The sequence below is a fragment of the Dromiciops gliroides genome, chromosome X, assembly GCF_019393635.1.
Source record: "Dromiciops gliroides isolate mDroGli1 chromosome X, mDroGli1.pri, whole genome shotgun sequence".
NCBI classification, from domain to species: Eukaryota; Metazoa; Chordata; class Mammalia; order Microbiotheria; family Microbiotheriidae; genus Dromiciops; species Dromiciops gliroides.
In genome coordinates this window covers 32,513,510-32,538,408 of record NC_057867.1, presented here as the reverse complement: position 1 = coordinate 32,538,408, position 24,899 = coordinate 32,513,510, and the positions used below count along the sequence as shown (strand labels likewise).

Here is a 24,899-nt window from a genome sequence, read left to right as displayed (position 1 = left end):
AATGAATATTGATGCAAATATATTCAAGAAGATATTATCAAGAAGATTACAGCAAGTGATCACCAGGATAATACACCATGACCAGGTGGGATTTATATCAGGAATGTAGGGCTGGTTCAACATTAGGAAAACTATTAACATAATAAACCACATCAATAAGAAAACTAACTCAAATCATATGATTATCTCAATAGATGCAGAGAAAGCTTTTGACAAAATATAGCACCCATTCCTAGTAAAAACACTAGAGAGCTTAGGAATAGGTGGTGCTTTCCTTAAAATAATAAGCAGTATCTACTTAAAACCATCAGGAAGCATTATATATAATGGAGATAAATTAGAGGCCTTCTCAATATGATCAGGGGTGAAACAGGGATGTCCATTATCACCTGTAATATTTAATATTGTACTAGAAATGTTAGCTTTAGCAATCAGAGAAGAAAAAAGGAATGAAAGGAATGCGAATAGGCAAGGAAGAAACAAAACTATCACACTTTGCAGATGATATGATGGTATACTTAGAGAATGCTAGAGAATCAACTCAAAAATTACTTGAAACAATGAACAACTTTAGCAAAGTAGCAGGATATAAAATAAATCCACATAAATCATCAGCATTTCTATACATGACCAACAAAGTCCAGCAGCAAGAGATAGAAAGAGAAATTCCATTTAAAGCAAAGGTAGACAATATAAAATACTTGGGAGTCTATTTGCCAAGACAAACCCAGGAACTCTATGAACACAATTACAAAACACTGTTCACACAAATCAAATCAAATCTAAATAATTGGAACTATATCAACTGCTCATGGGCAGGCCAAGCTAATATAATAAAAATGACAATTCTACCTAAATTAATTTACTTATTCAGTGCTGTACCAATCAGACTACCTAAAAATTATTTTATAGAGCTAGAAAAAATAATAACAAAATTCATCTGGAAAAACAAAAAGTCAAGAATATCAACGGAAATAATGAAAAAAAATACACAGGAAGGCGGGCTAGCTGTGCCAAATCGAAATCTTTACTATAAAGCTGCAGTCATTGAAACTATTTGGTACTGGCTAAGAAATAGAGTGGAGGATCAATGGAATAGGCCAGGCACAGGAGACACAGTAGTAAATGGCCTTAGTAATGTAGTGTTTGATAAACCCAAAGACTCCAGCTTCTGGGATAGGAACTCAGTATTTGACAAATACTACTGGGAAAACTGGAAGAGAGTATGGCAGAAATTAGGCATAGACCAACATCTTGACTAAAATAAGGTCAAAATGGGTACATGATTTAGACATAAAAGGTGATACCATAGGTAAATTAGGAGAAGAAGGAATAGTTTACCTTTCAGATCTTTGGAAAGGAGAACAGTTTATGACCAAACAAAAGATAGAGAATATTATAGAATGCAAAATGGATGATTTTGATTACATTAAATTAAAAAGGTTTTGTACAAACAGAAGTAATGCATACAAAATTAGAAGGGAGGCAGAAAGCTGGGAAACAATTTTTATAACCAGTACTTCTTATAGAAGCCTCATTTCTAAAATAGATTGGGAACTAAATCAAATTTATAAGAATCCAAGTCATTCCCCAATAGAGAAATGGTCAAAGGATATGAACATGCAGTTTTCTGATGAAGAAATCAAAGCTATCTATTGCCATATGAAAAAATGCTCTAAATCACTATTGATTAGAGAAATGCAAATTAAAACAACTCTGAGGTACTACTTGATACCTATCAGATTGGCTAATATGACAAAAAAGGGAAATAATAATTGTTGGAAAAGCTGTGGAAAAATTGGAACGCTAATGTATTCTTGGTAGAGCTGTGAACTGATCCAACCATTCTGGAGAGCAATCTGGAATTATGTCCAAAGGCCTATAAAGCTATGCATACCCTTTGACCCAACAATACCACTACTGGGTCTTTTTCCCAAGGAGATCATAAAAAGGGGAAAGGACCCACATGTACAAAAATATTCATAGCTACTCTTTTTGTGGTGGCAAGGAATTGGAAACTGAGGGACTGCCCATCAATTGGGGAATGGCTGAACAAGTTGTATATGAATGTGATGGAATTCTACTGTGCTGTAAGAAATGATGAGCAGGTGGATTTCAGAGAAACCTGGAAGGACTTGCATGAACTGATGATGAGTGAGATGAGCAGAACCAGAAGAACATTGTACATAGTATCATCAACATTGTGTGTTGATCAACTGTGATAGACTTGATTCTTAGCAATATAACGGTACAAGATAGTTCCAAAGGACTCATGATGGAAAAGGCTCTCCAAATCCAGAAAAAAAAAGAACTGTGGAATATGGATGCAGATTGAACCATATTATTTCCTTTTTTCGTGCTGTTGTTTGTCTTTTTTGAGGTTTTTCCTTTTTTCTCTGATTCTTCTCTTATAACATGAGTAATGCAGAAATATGTTTAATGTTATTGTACATATATAACCTATATCAGATTACTTGCTGTCTTGGGGAGGGAAAAAATTTGAAACTAGAAATCTTACAAAAACAAATGTTGAAAACTATCTCTACATGTAACTGGAAAATAATAAAATACTTTCATAATTAAAAAATAAACTTTAACAAAATAGAAAGGAAGTGGCTTATTGAACTGAATATGCATTTTAAAATTTTGGAAGCCAATAAATAAATCAAAAATAAGCACAAGAGACAAGATTTCGAAAATTTTTTTAGAAAGAGATAAACTAGAAACCAAAAAGACTACAGTGATTAAAAACAAAACTACAAACTCATTCTTTGAAAAGACTAACAAAATTTTAGGCAACTTGATTAAAAAAGAAGAGGGAAGAAAAATCTAATAAATAACATAGCAAATGAACAAAGTGAAAACCAGAAGAAATTTTTAAAATTGGCCCAAACCTGCTATGCACAGTTCTATGTTAACAGAACTGATGATGAAAAACAAATGGGATACCTTCAAACATATAAAATACACAAAGGAAAAGGTCAAAAAACTACAATCTCAGAAAATAGAACTACCAAAATAGGGTAGGGGGAGTGACTCATCCTGATAAAAATCTATCAAGAATCCTAACAAGTTTTAAAAAACAATTCATATAAATACTACACAAATTATTCCCAGAGAATGCAGAAAGAACTATTGGACTCCTTTTATGAGACATATATAGCCCTAACATATAAACCAGACAAGGATAAAGCAAAGAATCATAAGATGTATCACTAATGAATGTTTTTTCAAAAAATGTAAATAAAATCTGGTCAGACTATAGTGACTCATCCAAGAAATCATTCATTATCACCAAATTAGATTTGTACCAGGGAAGTAAAAATGGTACATTAGGAAAACAATTGACATAATCACATTAAAAACAAACACATCCAAAACCATATAATGATCTCAATATATGTAGAAATGCCTTTGACAAAGTGCAATACTCATTTATCTAAAACCCATACAAAGTATAAGCATAAAGGGACCTTTTTGCAATATAAAAATTTTCTAAAATCAAAAGCAAACATCATATGCAATTGAAGTATGCTAGAAATTACTAATAAGTACAGCAGTAAACCAAGGATGTCCACTTACTCACTCTTGTTTGATATAGTTCCAGAAGTGCTAGCAATATGACAAGGGAAAGAAATTAAAAGCATAAATACTGGCAAAGAGGAAATAAAACTATCTCTATTTGTGGATGACATGATGGTTTACTTAGAAAATCCTAGGGAATCATCAAAGATCCTGATTGAGATAATAATGTAAGGGGAAGGATTTTAAGGGAAGATCGCTTTCAAAATAAGTACAAAATGCATTTTTAAATGTATGTATTCTTAATCAAACAAGAGCTAGAGGTAATAACAAAAATTACCTATGTAGGGGGCAGTTAGGTGGCACAGTGGATAAAGCACTGGCCCTGGATTCAGGAGGACCTGAGTTCAAATCCAGCCTCAGACACTTGACAGTTACTAGCTATGTGACCCTGGGCAAGTCACTTAACCCTCATTGCCCCGCAAAAAAAATATTACCCATATATACATTTATATGTATGTATGTATGATATATGTATGTATACATACACACATACACACCAATTCATGAGCATATGTGTATAAATGAAAGCCATTTTCTAATAGATAAATGGTCAAATGATATAAACAGTGTTCTCAAAATAACTGCAGGGGGCAGCTAGGTGGCACAGTGGATAAAGCACCAGCCTTGGATTCAGAAGGACCTAAGTTCAAATCCGGCCTCAGACACTTGACACTTACTAGCTGTGTGACCCTGGGCAAGTCACTTAACCCTCATTGCCCACCCACCCCCCAAAAGAACTGCAGACTATTAACAGCCATTTGAATGCTTCAAATCCCTAATAATAGGAGAAATGAAAATTAAAACATCCCTGAGGTTTCACCTCACATCCAACAAATTGGTAAAGATGACAAAAGATGGGAATGATTGTTAGGGGGAGGGTGGAAAGATAGGCACACTGATGTACTGCTGGATTTGTGAATCAGCACAAGAATTTTGGAAAGCAATTTGGAAGTATACAGATGAAGTAATTAAAATGTTTTACCCTTTGACTCAGAGATTCCACTGTTAGAAATAAACCAAAGAGGTCATTGATAAGAACATTTCCATCTATAACAAATATTGAAGCAGCGCTCTTTGTAGTAGTAAGGAATTGGAAACAAAGTAGATACCCCTCAATTGGGACATGCCTAAACAAACGATGGTACAGAAATGTAATAGAATATTACTGTGCTATGAGAAACAACTATAATGAATACAGAAAAGCATGTAAAGATTTCTTTTAACTGATGTAGAATTGAATTAAAGCAGAGCCAAAAAACAATATAGAAAACTTTAACTTTGTAAATAGAAAGAACAACCACAAAGCAATAAAAAAATCAATGTTGCAAAATTATAAAGAACGAGCTTAGAACTAAAGAAGAGATGTGATAAGACACCTTTACCACTATAATTTGTGGATATGGAAGGTCCAAGAGTATGGAACATTGAATATATTTTCAGACTTTTTTATTCATTGATCAATTTCCTGATCTTATTAACACTTTCCCCATCATTTTCTTAAGTATAGATAATCAACAAAACAAATCAAGCCCTGATTTCCAAGGTTCACACTGAAAGTTTAATAGCTGTCTCTGAACCAGTACAAGGTGACTCCAGCACACTCTTTTTTTTTTTTTTTTTTTTTGGTGAGGCAATTGGGGTTAAGTGACTTGCCCAGGGTCACACAGCTAGTAAGTGTTAAGTTTCTGAGGCTGGATTTGAACTCAGGTTCTCCTGACTCCAGGGCCAGTGCTCTATCCTCTGCACCACCTAGCTGCCCCTCCAGCACACTCTTGATGTTGTACTTCACTTTACAATTACCACATGAGTACTTCATTGCATTAACAGGGACAGAATGCTGATTTGGTTTGATCCTTGTTAGTCAACAAGCATTAAGTACCAGTATGTATTACAAGTATTACTATGTACCAGGCACTGTGATAAGCTCTAGGGATTCAAAGAAAGGCAAAAAAGTCCCTGCTTTCAAGGATCTTACAGTATGATGGAGGAGACAACATGAAAACAACTATACAAACAAGATATATGCAGGATAAATTGGAGATGAGCAACAGAAGTTAGGCACTAGCATTAAGGTGGATCAGGAAAGGCATTATATAAAAGGTGGGATTTGATTTGGTACTTGAAGGAAATAAGGAAAATGAAGAGAGAGAGCATTGCAGGTATAGGGGTCGGCCAGTGCCAGAGTTAGGAAATGGAGTGCTGTGTGTGAGGAACAACAGTAAGGAGGCCATTGTCACTGGATCACAGAGAATTTGGATGGGAGAGTAAGGTATAAGAACACAGAAAAGGTAGGAAAGGGCCAGTTTATGAAGGTCTTTAAAAGCCAGAGAATTTTCTATTTGATCCTAGTGGAAATAGGGAACAATGAATGGGGGCAAGATGCGAAGTGGGTTGTGGGTGGGGGTAAAGTGACATGGTCCAACCTGTGTTTAAGGAAGATCAATTTGACAGCTGAATGGAAGATGGATTAAAGTGGGGAGAGTCTTGAGGCAGGGAAACAAATCAAACCATTGGAATGAGTGATGAGGTCCTGTACCAGGGCAGATGCCAATGTCAGAGGAGAGATGGAAGTATCTAGGAGAGATTGGTTATGGGGAGGTGCTGAGAATGAAGACACCTAGGGAAAGATGACACCTAGGTCACCAGCCTGGGTGATCAGGAGAGTTACTTTTGTTTAGTTTATTATCTAGGGTTCTTTTAATTTTTTTTAAATTTAGAATTTTATTTTTTCCAAATGGCATGTAAAAACAAATTTTAACATTGATTTTTAAAACTTTGTGTTCCAAATTCTCTTCTTCCCTCCCCACTTAAGAACTCAAGCAATTTGGGGCAGCTAGGTGGCATAGTGGATAAAGCACCAGCCTTGGATTCAGCCTGGGTTCAGGAAGACTTGAGTTCAAATCCAGCTTCAGACACTTGGCACTTACTAGCTGTGTGACCCTTGGCAAGTCACTTAACCCTCATTGCCCCATTGCAAAAAAAAAAAAAGAACTCAAACAAATCAATATAAGTTATACATGTGTAGTCATGGAAAACATTTCCACATTAGTCAGGTTGTGAAAGAAAACAGACAAAAAACTTTAGAAAAAGGAACTAAAAAAATTATGCTTCAATCTGTATTCAGATACCATCAATTCTTTCTTTGGAGATATATTGCATTTTTCATAAGTCCTTCAGAGTTGTCTTGGATCATTGTATTGCTGAAAATAACTAAGTCATTCATAGCAGATCATCTTACAATATTGCTGTTATTTTGTATACAGTATATTTCACTCTGCATCAGCTCATGCAAGTCTTTCCAGGTTTTTCTGACAGCATCCTGCTCATCATTTCTTATAGCACAATGGTGTTGCATTATAATCTCATCCTACAATTTGTTCAGCCATTCCCCAACTGATGGGCATCTCCTCAATTTCAAATTCAACGTTTTGGTTTTTGTTATCTCTTTTTGGATACTGACCTAGTAGTAGTATTACTAGGTCAAAGAGTATACATTGTTTTATGGCCCTTTGGCCATAGTCAGGAGAGTTACTCTTTTTTTTTTTTTTTTTTTTGGCGGGGCAATGGGGGTTAAGTGACTTGCCCAGGGTCACACAGCTAGTGTCAAGTGTCTGAGGCCAGATTTGAACTCAGGTACTCCTGAATCCAGGGCCAGTGCTTTATCCACTGTGCCATCTAGCCACACGAGGAGAGTTACTCTTGACAGTAATCAGGTAGTTCAGGAGAGGGGGAGGCCTTGAGGGAAAAGGTAATGAGTTCAGTTTGGGACATATTGAGTTTAAGATGTCTACAGGGCATCCAGTTCAAGATGTTAGTATATAGAAAAAGAGAAATGACTAGTGGACATGGAAAAACAAAGCAATACTAGACAGGAATGTGAGAAAGAGCTGATTTCCATTTCTCTGAGACATTAATAAAGAAAATCGAGAATTTAAGAAGTAAGGCAAAGAGAGACCACAAGATGGCAGCATTGCTGCAAGGTCATCATTTCAGAACATTGATGGGGAAAGTAGGAAAATGCCTCCTGTATTCATTGCCCTCATTTCCATAGCACTTTGATCCCTTTGCTCCAACTAATCCGGTGAGGCAGGTAGATGCTATGCTCCCGTCATGGATGAAGGCATTGAGGAATATGTGTGTGTGCATGTGTGCATTCATGTATGTATGTATGTATGTATGTATGTATGTATGTATGTATGTATGTTGCTCTTGGCATAAGGGTAGAAATGTAATACCCATGGGCACCCCAAAAAGCTACCACACGCTCAAGGCTCTTTGAGGGTCAAGACCCAAGCTCCTGGGGCAGCTAGGTGGCACAGTGGATAGAGCATTAGCCCTGGATTCAGGAGGACCTGAGTTCAAATCCAGTCTCAGACACTTGACACTTGCTAGCTGTGTGACCCTGGGCAAATCACTTAATCCCCATTGCTCCGCAAAAAAACCAAAACCAAGCTCCCACCAACAGATTTTCTTTTCCCACGCACATTCAAAGTCATTTAATCAAACCACACGGCAGATAAAGTGAGAAGAGTTCCTCCACTCATATATGGGGCACACAAGTTACCTACCATACAATCAGTAACAGATAACACAGATGCAGAGAACACATTGGTTCAGGAAACACATGTGGAGGGCACACACATGAGCAACAAATATATCCAAAGGAGATGGGAAAAAAGGGAACATGCCAAAAGTTTGTGTGGCCGGAGCACACATGTAAAGGGGCCAATTCATATCTGTGACACAGTAGAGGGGTAGTGTTGTACTACTGACATAAGATCTCTGCTGGGCATCTCCAGTGATGTGATGGTCATAAAGCATCTGTGGTCTCTTCTGTCATCTGCTGGGCCTCACCTAACTTGTTCCTCCCCTCCCCTTTTCTTCCCCTCCCCTGCTCTTATTTCTGTCTCTGTCCCTCTCTCTGTCTCTGGCTCTGTCTCTCTCCCTCTGTGCTGGGATGTCAAGACTAGGAATCCTTTTGCAGACAGAAAGAACTATAGCTCTTCAGTGCATAAACTATGGGGGAAAATAACTTTTATTTTTTCAATTAACAAGCCTTTATTTTCTCTCCCACCCCACTCCCATTAGAAAAACAAAAACCACTTGTAACAAATGTGCATTAGTCAAGCAAAATGAATTCCCACATGGGCCAAGTCTAAAATCAGACATGTTCTGCATACCCAACCTAGGCACTGCCACACTTTGCAAGGAAACCACCCCAACCCGAAGAATTCCCAAAGTTTGTGTTAAGTCTATTCTTTTGACTCCTTTCTTCCTGGTGTGGACTAAAGAATCCTTTTCCCATTCAGTCATCTAACATAGTTTTAGAACCTTCCTTTATCTTCTCTGACACTGCCACCACCCTACTGCCCTCCCACACTGCTTCATACCTGATTGGCTTTTTTGTTTGTTTGTTTGTTTGTTTGGTGTGTGTGTGTGTGTGTGTGTGTGTGTGTGTGTGTGTGTTTCGTGGGGCAATGAGGGTTAAGTGACCTGCCCAGGGTCACATAGCTAGTAAGTGTCAAGTGTCTGAGGCCAGATTTGAACTCAGGTCCTCCTGAATCTATGGCTGGTGCTTTATCCACTGCAGTGCCACCTAGCTACCGCCCATGCCTGATTATTGTAATAGCCTGCTGATTGGTTTCCCTATCTCAAGACTCTTCCCACTCCAGTCCACCCTCCACTCAGCTGGTTGGAGTGATCTGCCTAAAGTGCAGGTCTGGAAGACTCATCTTCCTGAATCCCAATCTGTCCTCAGACACTTACTAGCTGTGTGACCCTGGGCAAGTCACTTCACCCTGTTTGCCTCAGTTTCCTCATCCGTAAAATGAGCTGGAGAAAGAAATGGCAAACCAGTACACTATCTCTGCCAAGAAAATCCCAAATGGGGTCATAAAGAGTCAGACACAACTGAAACAACTAAGCAACAACATTGTACTATTGATTATTTCCAACTGATCCTGTATCTTGTACATAGCTGTTCGCATGTTGTCTCCCCCATTTGACTGGGAGCTCCTTGAGATCAGGGACCTTCTCTTGCCTTTTTTTGTATTTTAGCACTACAACTGTCCTTGCTTATTTCCCTGTTGAGTTTGTGTTTCTATACCAAATTGCATTAGTGTGTATATTCAACCTTCCTTTGTCTATTTCAGATTAGAGTGAGATTCAGCCAATGCCCATTCTTTACCCATTCCTTCATGTACATACTTTTCTTCTCATGTGCCCCAAATATGAGGAATAATAAGTCCTATACCCTCCTTCCTCTTTTCTGCATTTGTGTCTTCCTCCTTTTACCCTCCTTTCTTCTTTTCCCTCTTCCAACTATGAGAACAATATCAATCCACTCCCAGGACCTCTTTGAAGGCAATTAAGGTTCTGAAGGTACTCATTTTTTTCTTCTCTCCCTATTATAATGCTAGCACTACATCATCATACAACTCCTTTTATTTTTTTATATATACAACCCCTTTTAATTGCTTGAACCCACTTAACCATTTCAGATTCCTCTTGATGCCTGTGTCACTTCCGAGTTCCTATTCAGCTCTACTGTTTTCACCAGAAATACTTGAAAGTCCTCTCTTTCATTAAAGATCCTTTTCACCCTGGAGCATTATATTCAGCTTTTCAGGATGAGTTACTCTTGGTTGCAAGCCTATATCTTTTACATATTGGAATATATTCCAGGAGTACCTCTTTTTTGGGAGAAGGTGCTGGGTCTTATGTCATCTGACTATGATTCCTTGAAAAATTTCCTTTTGAGGAGGTGACTAATTGAGTCTTTCTATCTTCATGTTGCCCTGTTTCTAATAAATCTAGGCAAGTTTTATTTATGATTTCCTGAAATAGATTATCTTGGCTTTTTTAATAATAGTTTTCAGGGAGTCCAATGATTTTCAGATAGAGCCAGCTAGGTGGTACAATGTACTTGTGCTAGGCCTGGAGTCACAAAGGCCTGCATTCAAATCCCGCCTCAGACACTTATTAGATATGTGACCCTGGGGAAGCCACTTAACCTTTGTTTGTCTCAGTTTCCTCAACTGTACATGGGGATAATAATAGCACCTACTTCCTAGGGTCGTCTTAAGAAATAAATGTGATATTATTTGTAAAGTACTTAGCACAACTATGTCTAACATGTAGTTGTTGTTGTTTGTCCTTCATTCTCAAAGAGGACCATGACATCAGGAGGTGATGTCATGACTTCCAGTGAATTGGATTTAAGTGATGGAAGGCTGTGCAAAGTCACCAGCCTCACTCTCTCCTCTAGAGCCATCTGGGTCTAGTGGTAAGATATTCATCAGGACAGCTGGAAATAGGCCCAGATGTTTGAGGCAATGGGGTAAATGACTTGCCCAGGGTCACACAGCTAGTAAGTGTCACGTGCTTGAGGCTGGATTTGACCTCAGGTCCTCCTGACTCTATCCACTGCACCACCTAGTTGGCCCCCTAACACATAGTAGTTGCTATATAAATGTTTATTACCTTTCTTGTCTCAAATTATCTCTCTTTGACCTGTTCTCCAGGTCAGTAATTTGGTGGGTTTTTTAAAATATTAGATATCTTTTATTTTCTTGTTTTTTTTAAAAAATCAGATCTTCTCTATCCCAGTGTCTTGTATTTACTTTTTGTTTCTTAATTTTATTTCATTTTCATTTAAGAATCATTTATTTTCTCTCTAACACATCAGAAAAAAGAAAAACCCTTGTAACAAATATGAATAGTCACGCACAACAAAATCCCAAATTGTCCATGTCCAGATATGTATGTTTTATTCTGCATCTTGAATCCATTAACTCTCCTTCAGAAGGTGGGCAGTATAGTTGATCATCAGCCCTCTAGAATCTCAGTTGGTCATTGAATTGATCCAAATTATTTTCCTCCAAAGCTTTTTTATCTTTACAATGTTGTTAATGTACAAAGTGTTCTGGCTCTGCTCATTTCATTCTGAATCAGTACATAAAATTCTTCCCAGGTTTCTCTGAACCCATACCTTTCACCATTTCTTATGACACCATAGTTACACTGCATTCATCTACCATAATTTGGTTAATCATTTCCTAAATGATATTTACCTCTTTCATTTACAGTTCCTTACTACCTTAAAAATAGCTGTGGTAAAAAAATTTTTAAAAGAGCTGTGGTAAATATTTTATGGGCAGGTAGATGTCACAGTGCCAGGAGTGCCAGGTGTGGAGTCAAGAAGACTTGAATTCTAGGGTTAGCTAGGTGGTGCAGTGGACAAAGCACCGGTCCTGGATTCAGGAGGATCTGAGTTCAAATACAGCCTCAGACGCTTGACACTTACTAGTTGTGTGACCCTGGGCAAGGCACTTAACTCTCATTGCCCCACAAAAAAATACATTTTTAAAAAGACCTGAATTCCAATATTACCTCAGACATTTACTATCTTTGTGATCCTGGGCAAGTTCTTTAAACCTGTGACTTAGTTTCCTCATGTGTAAAATGAGTTAGAAATGGAAATGGCAAACTACCACTGTGTCTTTGCCAAGAAAACCCCAAATGGGGTCATGAAGAGTCAGGCACAACGGAAATGACTGAATAACAACAAAAAATATTTCATATATATATGGATTTATTGCTGCTGCTTTTTTGATTAAATTTTATTTTATCTTCAACTAAGATCAGCCTTCTGTCCCTCCTGCTTCCTTCCCCAATGCTCCTATTGAGAAAGCAAATAAAATAAATAAAGCCCCTGTTACAAGCATGTATAGTCAAAAAATTCTCATTGACCATGTCTAAATAACAGTATGCCTCAATCTGCAATCCAAGTCCATCATCTCTTTGTCAGGAGGTAGGCAACATATTCAATTCAATTCAATAAATTATTAAGCATATCCCATGTGCCAGGCACTGTGCTAAGTGCTCCCTGCCCTCAAGGAGCTTACAGTCTAATGGGTAAAGACAACACACACAAAAAAGCTCGGAAGGGGGGAATACCAGGGGATAGCCAGAGTATGGAACATCCTATTCTGAGGAGTTCAGACCAAGGAGAACTGCAGATAGAAAGTAGAGAGTTGTTGGAAAGTCCAGGTTCTGCTCTCTATAAAGAAAAGTTGTGGGAGGAGTTTAGTTTTCCACCCTCCAGCAAACCAAGCAGAGTTGCAGATGGAATGTGGAGAGTGAATAGTTCAAGAGAGAAATAAGAATCAAGAAAGTAGAATTTGTGGCCTCTGCAGCAGAAATAATGAGCAGAATAGGAAAACTTGAATCCATGATGGTGAGTCAGAAAGAAAGGGGGTTGGGGGGGAGGGAGGAAGGAAGGATGGAAGGAAGGAAGGAAAGAAGGAGGGAGGGAGCAAAGAATGAAAGAATGAAGGAGAACAATAGATTGGAAACACAAATACAGAAAAGTGTAGGCTAATCCGGAAGGTATTTAAAGAAAACATGATTCTCTATACAACTGAAATATATTTATCTCAGAGACAGAATGCAAAGACAACATAAGCACCATAGTTCTCCCAGAAAAATATGACGTCAAAAACATAAACACCACAATGAAAGAAATAATAAAAAAAACCTTCCCAGAATTTCTGAACACAGAAAACAAAGTATCAATTAAAAGAATCTACAGATCACTTCCAGAAAAAAACAAAAAACCTGTGTTGCAAACTCCAAGACACATAGTGGTTAAATTGAACAATTCCAATGACATATGATGAAAACCTGATCCTAATTAGCAATGAAAAGAGTTGTACATTCCAAAAAAGGAGGCATTTGAATCATTCTTACCAAGAAATGATCAGCAGATCATTTGCTTTGTAAACACCTTAGACAACAGAAACACAAGGAAGGTAAACAAATATAAGAACTAAGGAAGGCACAAGAAAATGTTATCTCAGAAAAAAAGAAAGAAAGAAAAAACTTGAAAGAAAAAGATGCCTATAAGGTTAAAAACAACAACAAAATAACAGCAGGACCATTAAGTGGGTTCTTTCTAAAAGGACACAAGGAGACAAATGTGAAAGCAGAAAGTGATGGTGGATGAACAGGCCTAAAAGACCATGGATGAAACCTCACAACTCTCCACCTAAGGGTGAGCCAATTTTGTGTGGGGGAAGGGGGCACTAAACTACAGAATGGGAGAGTGAATAAAAGGGGAGAGGGGAAAAAAGAATATGGAGAGCAATGTGTGATGTGCCATAATGAACTCCAGGTAAATAATGAAGGGGAAATAACTTCTTTAGCCTCTAAGGAGGAAGAGGGGCTATGAAAGAATAAACGAAGGGGCAGTTAGGTGGTGCTGCAGTGGATAAAGCACTGGCCCTGGATTCAGGAGGACCTGAGTTCAAATCCAGCCTCAGACACTTGACCCTAGCTGTGTGACCCTGGGAAAGTCACTTAACCCTTATTGCCCCACAAAAAAATTAAAAATTAAAAAAATTAAAGAATAGATGAGGTAGCAATGGGAGGGATTGAAACAGGAGGGAAGAATGGGAGAAATCTCTCTTCATGGTTAGAAAGAAGTGTCTCTTCCTCCATAAAGGAAAAAGTGAAGTAAAAGAAAGGGAAAGAATTAGATAATTTGATAAAAGGAAACAAGAAAAAGTTAAATAAAACTTCAAAACTAGAGAAAGAGATGACAAATTCTAGGGAGGGGCTTGAATCTAAGGAGAATGTCTTAAAATAGATTAAGCAAAAATAACTGAAGGAGAAAAGTACTGTCTTTAAAGAAGAGGAATAAAAACCCTTAATTCAGAAAAGAGAAAAATGAAGGAAAATATGAACCTAGTTCTCATAACTCTAAATGTGGCTACATAAAACAATCTGATAAAATGAAATATAGCGACAAATTGGATAAGCAAACAAAACCCCACAGTCTGTGCTTACAAGAAAAACACTAAAAAGCAAAGAACTGCATAGAATAAAAATGAAGGGCTAGAACAAAATTTATTGTGCACCAGGTGAGTCCAGAAAAAGCAGAAATTGCAACTATGCCATCAGACAAAGCAAAGACAAAAATTAATAACATGAAAGGAGATAAACAAGGAAATAACATGGTGAAAGAAACTACAGTCAGCAAACCAATGTCAATATTAAATGTAAATGTTCCAAATGCTTTAGTATCTAAATTCATAAGGAAAAAATTTGCTGAATTGCGAGAGGACAAAGATAGAAATACAATGATAGCAGGAGCTGTAATATCCTCTCAATTCCAAACAAACCTGACAGAAAGATAAATAAAAGGGGAAATGGAGAATTGAGCAAATTGCAGGAGAAACTAGATCTTAAAAGACTCATGGCATCCTTTATTTGTTTGTTTGTTTGTTTTGCGGGGCAATAAGGGCTAAGTGACTTGCCCAGGGTCACACAGCTAGTAAGTGTCAAGTGTCTGAGACTGGATTTGAACTCAGGTCCTCCTGAATCCATGGTCAGTGCTTTATCTACTGTGCCACCTAGCTGCCCCCCCCCATGGCATCCTTTAAATGGGAATGTTAAAGAATATATACATGTCTTAGCACCACACAGAATTTATATAAAAATTAACCATGAATTAGGTTGACTAGATTGAAAATAAATGTAAAAGGTCAGAAATAGTAAATACATCCTTTTCAGAGCATAATGTAATAAAAATCCAGCTTTCTACTTCTGTAATCATGCTTTTGCTAGTATGAGAATGTTGGGCTTTAAGCCCCAAAAAGGGGATTGTGGAAAAATAGTTATTATTTATCCTTTATGAATATTACTGAACCTAGTTTTATGTGGCTAGAAAATTATCTAACCTAAAAGCTTATTGTACAAGTCAGGCTGACCTCAGAAATGCTCCAGGGAAGCTGAATGGTTGTAATGAATGCTTAGATCCCATCCAGTGATTGTTTTGGGTCCACTCAAAGTTTGTGTTTTGGGTTCCCCTATAATAAGATTGGTTTACCTGTTAATGTAGATCTCAAACTGCCCTTCTCTTGGAGACTACTTATTGCCTATATAAGATCAATTAGGCAAATGCCCCCATACCTTTGTCTGAACTTCATATAAACCTCACCTAGTAGAGGGAGCCACACCTTCTTTCTGGCTCTCTCCCTACTTAATGACCTAATACATTTCTTTCTAAAATCAAAGAAAAGAAAAGAAAAAATACAGAATAACTGAAATAGCTGAAGGAATATTCAGTGTCTATAGCAGGGCCATGCCAATATAAAAACTGAACTGAAGGAAGTCAAAAAGAACTTACTGGACCTGAAACCCATCCTTCTTTTTAGCTGACATCTTCATACTTGTTCTACATTCTGGTAAGAAAAGACAAGACAGTGGCTGGAAACAGGCCTTAGACCCTCCTCATCCTAGTCTGACATGAGGCCAATGAATTCAGTCCTCAGGACTTTGCCTCTGGTTTTTTTCTTTCATTTTAGATAAAGGAGATTGGAAGCTATGAATTTGTGAATTTCAAAAGATATGGGGAGAGAACCACAAACAGATCTGAAAGGGTAGTCCATGATGAGGTATGCAGTCAATTGATCCTGCTTGGAAATTTCAGGAGACAACCCAATAGTAGCAAAGAAAAGGGCTCATCCAGAAGCAATGATGTGTTAAGCCTGAACCCATTCTCACCAAGGACTGAAATAGGATAGGGTAGAGTGTGCTTCTGGAGTGTAGGGGGCATATTTGTACTCCATTTCTTTCTATATCTTCAAAGTAGGTATCCCTTTTGTAAAAGCTAATTGGTTAAATGGAACTAAGATGCTGGAGGTGGGAACCCACCAGAATAGGGCTTCAAGCTGATAGAATTAGAAGAGAGACACTCCAACATCTCAGGAGCATCCCTAACACCCCAGAGGAGATGTAGCCTGTCTCCTTCTGAGAGAGAGTCAAGAGTACTTGCTACACACATAATGTTGGCTCTTGGTTTTTGATACTACTTACCATGTTCCAGAAAGATCTGTTTATTTCTGTTTTCTTGTATATTTAGCAGAAATTTGTGTTGCCTTTTGCCAAAAGCCTTTTTCTGTATCTGCTAATAATCATCAAATTTTTGTTATTTTGTTACTAACATGTTCTGTTTTGTTTGTATTTTTCCTGGTATTGAATGAATGCTAAATTTATTCCTGGCATAAGTCCAACCTGGTCATAGTTGTATATAACCTGTGACATGTTGCTAAACCCTCTTTTCTTTTTTTTTTATGTATAAGGTATTTTATTTTTTCCGTTACATGTAAAGATAGTTCTCAACTTTTGTTTATACAAGCTTTACAATTTCAGATTTTTCTCCCTCCCTCTCCTCCCTCCCCCCTCCCCTAGACAGCAGGTAATCCGATATAGGTTATATCTATATATCTCTATACATATAGATATAGATATAGATATATACACACATATATATATACACATAATAACATTAATCCTATTTCTGCATTAATCCTGTTACAAGAGAAAAAATCAGAGCAGTGATGCAAAACCTCAAAATAGAAAAAAACAACAACAGCACCCAAAACAAAAGAAATAATATGGTTCAATCAGCATCTATACTCCACAGTTCTTTCTTTCTTTTTTTTTTCTTGGATTTGGAGATCCTCTTCTATCATGGGTTCCCTGGAACTCTTCTGTACCATTGCATTGGTGAGAAGAATATAGTCCATCACAGTAGGTCAACACTCAATGTTGATGATACTGTGTACAATGTTCTTCTGGTTCTGCTCATCTCACTCATCATCAGCTCACGTAAGACCCTCCAGGTTTCTCTGAACTCTTCCTGCTCATCATTTCTTACAGCACAATAGTATTCCATTGTATTCATATACCACAACTTGTCCAGCCATTCCCCAATTGATGGGCACCCCCTCAACTTCCAATTCCTTGCTACCACGTAAAGAGCAGCTATAAATATTTTTGTACACGTGGGTCCCTTTCACCCTTCCATGATTTCTTTGGGCAAAAGACCTAAAAGTGGAATTGCTGGGTCAAAGGGTATGCACAGCTTTATCACCCTTTGGGCATAATTCCAAATTGCTCTCCAGAATGGTTGGATCAGCTCACAGCTCCACCAACAATGCATTAGTGTTCCAATTTTCCCACAGCCTCTCCAACATTTATTATCTTCCTTTTTGTCATTTTAGCCAATCTGATAGGTGTCAGGTGGTACCTCAGAGTTGTTTTAATTTGCATCTCTCTAATCATTAGAGATTTAGAGCATTTTTTCATATGGGAATAGATAGCTTTGGTTTCTTCATCAGAAAACTGCCTGTTCATATCCTTTGACCATTTCTCAATTGGGGAATGACTTGGATTCTTATAAATTTGATTTAATTCCCTATATATTTTAGAGATGAGGCCTTTATCAGAAGCACTGGCCTCAAAAATTGTTTCCCAGTTTTCTGCCTCCCTTCCAATTTTGGATGCATTTAAACCCTCTTTTCTAATATTTTATTTAAACTTTCCCTTCAGTGTTCATTAGGAATACTGATCTATAGTTCTTTTTCATTTTGATTCTCCTTGGTTTAAGTGTGATTATTAGGTTTTTCTTTTTCTTTTTCTTTTTTTTTCTGGGCAATGAAGGTTAAGTGACTTTCCCAGGGTCACACAGCTAGTAAGTGTCAAGTATCTGATGCCGTATTTGAACTCAGGTCCTCCTGACCCCAGGGCTGGTGCTTTATCCACTGCACCACCTAGATGCCCAGTTCTTAGTCTTTTAATGTGCCCATTTTATATTTTTATGAATATTCGTCAATTTAATGTCCATTACCAGTTTTATGGGCATACAGTTGGGCAAAATACGTCCTAATAATTTCTTTTATTTCTTCTTCATTTGTGAATTCTCCTTTTTTCATTTTTGATAATGGTGATTTAGTTTTCCTTTATGTTTTAATCAAATTAGCCAAATGTTTATCTTTTTTAATGAATTCCCCCAATACCTCCTATTTTTGTATATTAATTCAATTATTTGGGGTTTTTTTGCTGTTAGTCTTGTTAAACTTTGATTTTCAGAATTTCTCTTCTGCTGTTTAGTAAGAGTTTTAAAATTTGTTTATTTGCTAGTTGTGTTTTTTTTCCTTGCATGCTCAGTTCATTGATCTGTTCTTTCTTTCTTTTGTTTATGAAAGTTTTTAGAAATTTAAACTTTCCCCAAGGACTACATCTCAAAAATGTTGCTACGTTGTCTCATTATTGTTATTTTCTTTGAGGAAATGATCTATTATTTCTATGATTTGCTCATTTACTCACCAATTCTTCCAGATTAAGTTATTTGGTCTCTAATTTTTACTCCTTTCTTTAATGGAACTTTAATGAATATAATTTTTATTTCATTGTAGTCAATAAAGAATGTATTTAATATTTTTGCTTTTATGCATTGTGTCTGAGGTTTTAGGGCCAGTTTCTATAAAGGTGAAATAAATAGATGAGAAATATGTATCTTACTTTCTATTCCCATTCAATAATCATAAGAGATCTAATATATCTAGCTTTCTGAAATTCTATTAAGGGCCTGAATTTCTTTCTTTTTTTGGTAGATTTGCCTAGATCTTAAGGGAGATACTTTGAGATCCCCCACTCTGCAGCTGCTGTTCTGCTTGGTTTCAATTCCTCCTTGGAACAAGATGCTCTGTGCCAGGTACTCTCTGGTCTCCCCTCCCTCCAGACTGGTACTTTCAGAAAATAACTTTTGTGGCTGAATGGATAATGAATTGGAGTGGGGAGAGACTTGAGGCAGGTAGATCCAGGCTTGAAGGGATGAGGGCCTGCACTAGAGTGAAGGTAGTGGCAGAGGAGAGAAGGGGTAGGGCCAGAGGACTTGAAAGATGTCACAAAGGTGAAATCGACAGGTATTGTCAACAGCTTGGATGGGGGGGGGGATGAGAGAGTAAAGAGTCTAGGATAACACCTAAGTTTCAAGCTTGAAAGAGTAGGAAGATAGTTGTATGTTCAACAATAGCAGGGAAATTAGGAAGAGGGGAAGGTTTTGGTAAAAATATAATGAGTTTTGTTATGGACAATTTGAATTTAAATTGTCTAAAAGAAATCCAGTTTGAGATGGCCAGTAGGCAATTGGATATGCAAGAGACTGGAGGTCAGCAGAGTTTGTGGCAGGACAGGTCGATTTGAGAATCATCAGCACCAAGATGCTAATTGAATCCATGCGAGCCGATGTGAAGAAGACCCAGGACAGAGCCCTGAGGGACACTCATGGATGAAGATCCAGCAATGGAAACTGAGAAGGAAATAGTCAGCTAGGCAGGAGGAGCACTAGGAGAGAGGGGTGTCATGAAAACCTAGAAAAAATAGAGTATCAAAGAGAAGAGGGTGATTGGCCAGTGTCAAAGGCTTCAGAGAGGTCAAGAAGCATGAGGAATGAGAAAAGGCCATGAGCTTGTACAATTAAGTGATGATTAGTAACTTTGGAAAGAGCAGTTTAGATATAATGAGGGGAAAGCTAGGTGGTGCAGTGGATAGAACACTGGCCCTGGATTCAGGAGAACCTGAGTTCAAATCCAGCTTCAGACACTTGACACGTACTAGCTGTGTGACCCTGGGCAAGTCACTTAACCCCCATTGCCCTGCAAAAAAAAATTTAATAGATTGTATAATGAGGTCAGAAGCCAGACTGTAAATAGATGAAGAGATTGAGAGGAAAAGGAGCAGAAGCACCTATTGTAGACAGCCTTCTCAAGGAGTTGAGCCCCCAAAGTGAAGGGAAATAACTCATGATAGATAGTGGTCTGTTGTTTGTCCTTTATTCTCAAAGAAGACCATGACATCAGGGTGATATGACTTGCAGTGAAATGGATTTCAGTGAAGCAGGGCTGTGCAAAGTCATCAGCCTCACTCTCTCCTCCAGAGCCATCTGGGTCCAGTGTCAAGATATATAGATCACAATGACTGGAGATGGCCCCAGATGTTTAAGGCAATGGGGATTAAGTGACTTGCCCAAGGTCACATTGCTAGGAAGTGTCTGAGGTGAGATTTGAACTTAGGTCCTCCCAACTTCAGGGGCAGTGCTTTATCCACTGTGCTACCTAGCTGCCCTACTAGCTAGTGGTAATGGATGGCTCAAGGGAGCATTTTCTGAGGATGGGGGCTGCGGTAGGGAGTGAGGAAGTAGAAAGTAGATAGGGGAAGATTAGTTAAAAGGGGGCAATCTTCTAGAAGATAATAGAATAGAATGGGATCATTCATGCATGTAGAGGGGTTTGCCTTGGCAAGGAGAAAGGCCGCCTCATTTTGAGAGGTGAAGAAGACAGTGGCAGAAGGCCAGTCTGAGTGATATGAATTGAGAAGGATGAGAAGGAGAGAAGAAGCATCTCTTAGAGAATGGCCTCAATTGTTTTCCAGTAAAACATGAGGCAAGGTTCTTAGCTGAAAACCTTGGTGGTACCCAGAGGAAGCTTTGGGAGGTTTAAGAAGAAATGAAAAGATTTGGAAGAGCCACTGTGGTGAATAGGATAGTGAATTAATTAGGGAGGGGTAAAGGGATTGTCTTGAAGCAGCAAAGACCCAGCTAGTGGGATTTTGTGATTCTCTCCAGCTTCCTTCAGCAGTACATGCATAAAAGTGAAAGCAATGACTGGACAGTGGGAGTAATCTAAGGCTGATGTTTGGCAGGGCAAGAACATCAATAGTATAAGGAGACAAAGGATTCAAGATAGTGGTGTAGAGTTGAATTCATTTACTAATGGTACAAAATGGAGAAGGGGGCTAGTAGCTAGTACAGGGGTAATGGGGCCAAGGGATTGGAAGTCATGGTGTACAGAAAGGCAGAGGTTGAAGTGGAATGACAATAAAGTGAGATCAGATAAAATATGTAAGAAGACTGAAAACATAGAAAGGGGAGGTGGTAAAGAACTTTAAATGCCAAACATAGGAGTTTATATTTGATCTTGAAGGTAATAGGGAACCACTGGAATTTGGATAGGGAGAGTGAAATAGTAAGACATTTGCTTTAGGAAAATCACTTTGGCAGCTGAGTGAAGGACGGATTGGAGTGGGGAGAGACTGGAAGCAGGGAAAACAGATATTATTGCAATAAAGGGATGATGGGGGCCTGAATTAGAGTAATAGCTAGGTGAGTGGAGAGGACAGGACATGCCCAAGGGATATTATGGAGATAGAAGCAACACGATTTAGCAATGAATTTGGCAGCCAGGTGGCGCTGCAGTGGATAGAGAGCTGGGCCTGGAATCAGAAAGACCTGAGATTGAAACTGGCTTCAGATATTTAACTAGCTGTGTCATCCTGGGACAGTCATGTCATTTCTTTTTGCTTCAGTAGCCCTGCCTTTATACAGAGAATAATCATAACACCTATCTCCCAGGGTTGTTGTGAGGATCCAATGAGGTATTTATAAAGCATTTAGCATAGTCCCCTAGCACCCTACAAATGTTAGCTATTATTATTATTATTATTGTTACTACTACTGCTACTTATTATTGTTATATGCAGTGTGAGAGTAAGTCACTGAGAATGGCATAGAAGTTACAAGCCTGGGTGATTGGGAGGATGGTTATACCCTTGACAATAATAGAAGTTCAGAAGAATGGTGCATTTTGGGGAAAAGATAATTAGTTCTGTTTTAGACTTAATGCATTTGCGATGCCTATTGGAAGAATATCCAGTTTAAGATGAGTTTAAGAGCGTGTGTAGCTCAGGAAAGAGACCAGTGCTGGATACGTAGCTCCCAAATCATCTGCATAGAGACAGTAACCCATACCACTGAGGGGAATTGAATTAAGAGAATGACCTCCATATTTACTGCTTGTATTTTCAAGTACCTGTGGTTGAGTCCCTCTTCTAACTGAGAATTCATTCCCTTCCACAGGGAGCTGTAATGGAACTGTACTATTTGTGGTCATCTCTGTGCCATTTAACAGTTTCATCGGTGACTCAAGTAAAGGAGTACGTGACATGTTTGTCAAATGTGCAAATAATACAAAGCTAGAACAGAAATCTCCACATGCTAAAATGTTGGGCCAAATCTCATGTTATATTTATTGGGGTTAAAAATCAGCATCACAAGTACAAGCTGGAAGAGGCACGGATGGGTAGCCAGCGATACATCTGAGAAAGATCTGGGTGTCTCAGCAGAATACAAACTCAATATGAGTCAATAGGGTGGCATAGTGAGCCCAAAAGCGAATTTTGAAAGGTTCCATTGGGAGGCATAATGTCCAGAGTGAGGGTGGTGATGGTGCCACTGAACTCTAGTCAGTCCTGGTTAGACATCTGGAGTCTCATTTTCAGTTCTTGGAGTGTTTGGAAGAGCATGGTTGGAATGATGCTATCTGCCAAAATCAGTTGAAGGACTTGGGGATAATTAGCCTAGATGAGCCTTACGAGGGGCATAAGAGCTATCCTTTTTCTTGAAGGGCTATCACAGGGAAGAGGACTTAGATATTCTGCTTGGCCTTGGAGGGAAAAACCAGGATTGATGGAGAAGACATTTCTGGGAGGCAAGTTTTGGCCCAATTTCTAACAATTAGAGCTTCTCAGAAATGGACTGTGCTGCTTCGTGAGGTAGTAAGTTCCCCTTCACTAGATGTCTTCAAGCAAAGGCTGGATGGCCACCTAAGAAAGATGGCATAGAAGAGATTCTTGGCCATGTATGGCCTTCTCTTGGCCTCGATGACTTCTTGAAGTCTCTTCCAGATCAGATTCTGAAAGCCCCTCCTCCCTCTCTTTCAGAGTTGTCAACTCAGTAGTGTCCAAAGTAATGCTGGTCCTCTTCCCACATGGGCACCTGAAACACAGCCTTGTCTGTAAAAGCTCAGATGGAGGGGTGGGGATAAGGCATCTCAGGCATTGTGGCCTCGGCCGCCAAGTCTCCGGGCAGTAGGGATATACATGGGTTGGATCTCATCCCAGTTCTGAGCTTCATCATCAAAACATTGAAGGAGCTCCGGAGCTCTATGAAGAAAGACCATGACCAGCGTGTAAACATCTCCCTCAGCTGAATGGGCGGCTTTGGGCTCATCGTGAAAATACTGACGGTACAGGTTGCCAAGGCTATAGCTCTTCTTGCCGTGGCTTGCCCTGGTGCTGTGGTGGTGGGCTTTATCCAGGCCCCTCAGAGCAGGCAGTGTGTCAAGGCAGATGGTCCCTTCAGGCATGTCTGCACCCAGACGCTGCAGCTCGGTCCGAAGGAGGGGAAAGTCATAGTCGAAGCCATTGTGGGCAACGAGGCAGATGGGAGATTCCTGCCGCTTCAGGAACTCCTGGAGGGCCCTGATCACAGTCATGTCAAAGCCTGGTTTGTGGTTGTTGGTCAGGTTTTGATTACTCAGGCCTGTGATCTCTGAAGCCTTTGGGGTGAAGTCCCGCTCAGGACACATGCACAGGGTCAGCTTATCTAGGATCCGAGGCAGCTGTAGGACACCTGACTCGTCCCTCTCTGGGTGCTCCAGGGAAAAGCGGTGGATGGCAAACAGAGAGATCTCAGCAATTTGAGGATCGGCATTAGGAAGGCCAGTGGCCTCCAAGTCGAGGAAGACAAAGGTCTCACACCTTGATGATTCAGCCATTGGGAGGAATCCAGCACAGCTAGAGCATGTAAAAATAATTTTTTTAAAAAAAATGCATATTGAACCTTGTGAAAAAAGAGCTTTTCTAAAACTCAGAATTAAGAGACCTGGGTGGGCAGCTAGGTGGCACAGTGGATAGAGCACTGGTCCTGGATTCAGGAGACCTGAGTTCAAATCCAGCCTCAGACACTTGACACTTACTAGGTGTGTGACCCTTGGCAAGTCACTTAACCCCAATTGCCTCACCAAAAGAAAAAAAAGAGTCCTGGTTCCTGATACCTGTGTTTATTGTGTGATACTGGATAAGTCCCTTCCCTAGTCTAGGCCTCAGTAGTCCCCTTGGTAAAATGAAGAGGTTGGGTTAGGCGCTCTCTTCTAGTTGCAAAAAATTAAAATTCTCAATGTTCACTTTTGCCCTTTTGCTGCCATTATTCTCCCCACCAAATGTTCTGATTCTCCCAGAATCCTATTTGTTCTTCAAGGCTCAGCTCAAGTCCCATCTTTACCTTAAAGCCTTTAGCAGCTCCTGCAGTCCACTGGCCTCCTAGGGAGGGCACTTAGAAGCAGAACCATAAAGTATGTCATTAGCTAGATCTCAAATTGCCCAATCAAGAAGAGCTCCTTGAGGTCAAGGAGTATTTCATTTTGGTCTTGGTGTTGCCAGCACCTTAGACAGTGCTGAGTATAGGGGAAGCGTGTTGCTTACTTCCTTGAATTTTGCAATAGCTACATTGGCACGCCTATGGATCGCTCATAGTATACACTTACAAATTCAAAAATTCTAGTCGATTCAATGACCAAGGAAGCAAGAGGCATTTATTAAGCACCTACTATGTGTGTTGAAACACATGT

General features: G+C 39.0%; 1 protein-coding gene across 1 annotated transcript; it reads right to left on the bottom strand.

Annotated features, from left to right (window-relative positions):
- Positions 1-23,321: 23,321 nt before the first annotated feature.
- Positions 23,322-24,047, bottom strand: TREX2 (three prime repair exonuclease 2). The gene has a single exon (XM_043973632.1). The coding sequence runs from the start codon at positions 24,045-24,047 to the stop codon at positions 23,322-23,324; it is 726 nt and encodes a 241-aa protein (XP_043829567.1).
- Positions 24,048-24,899: the final 852 nt, after the last annotated feature.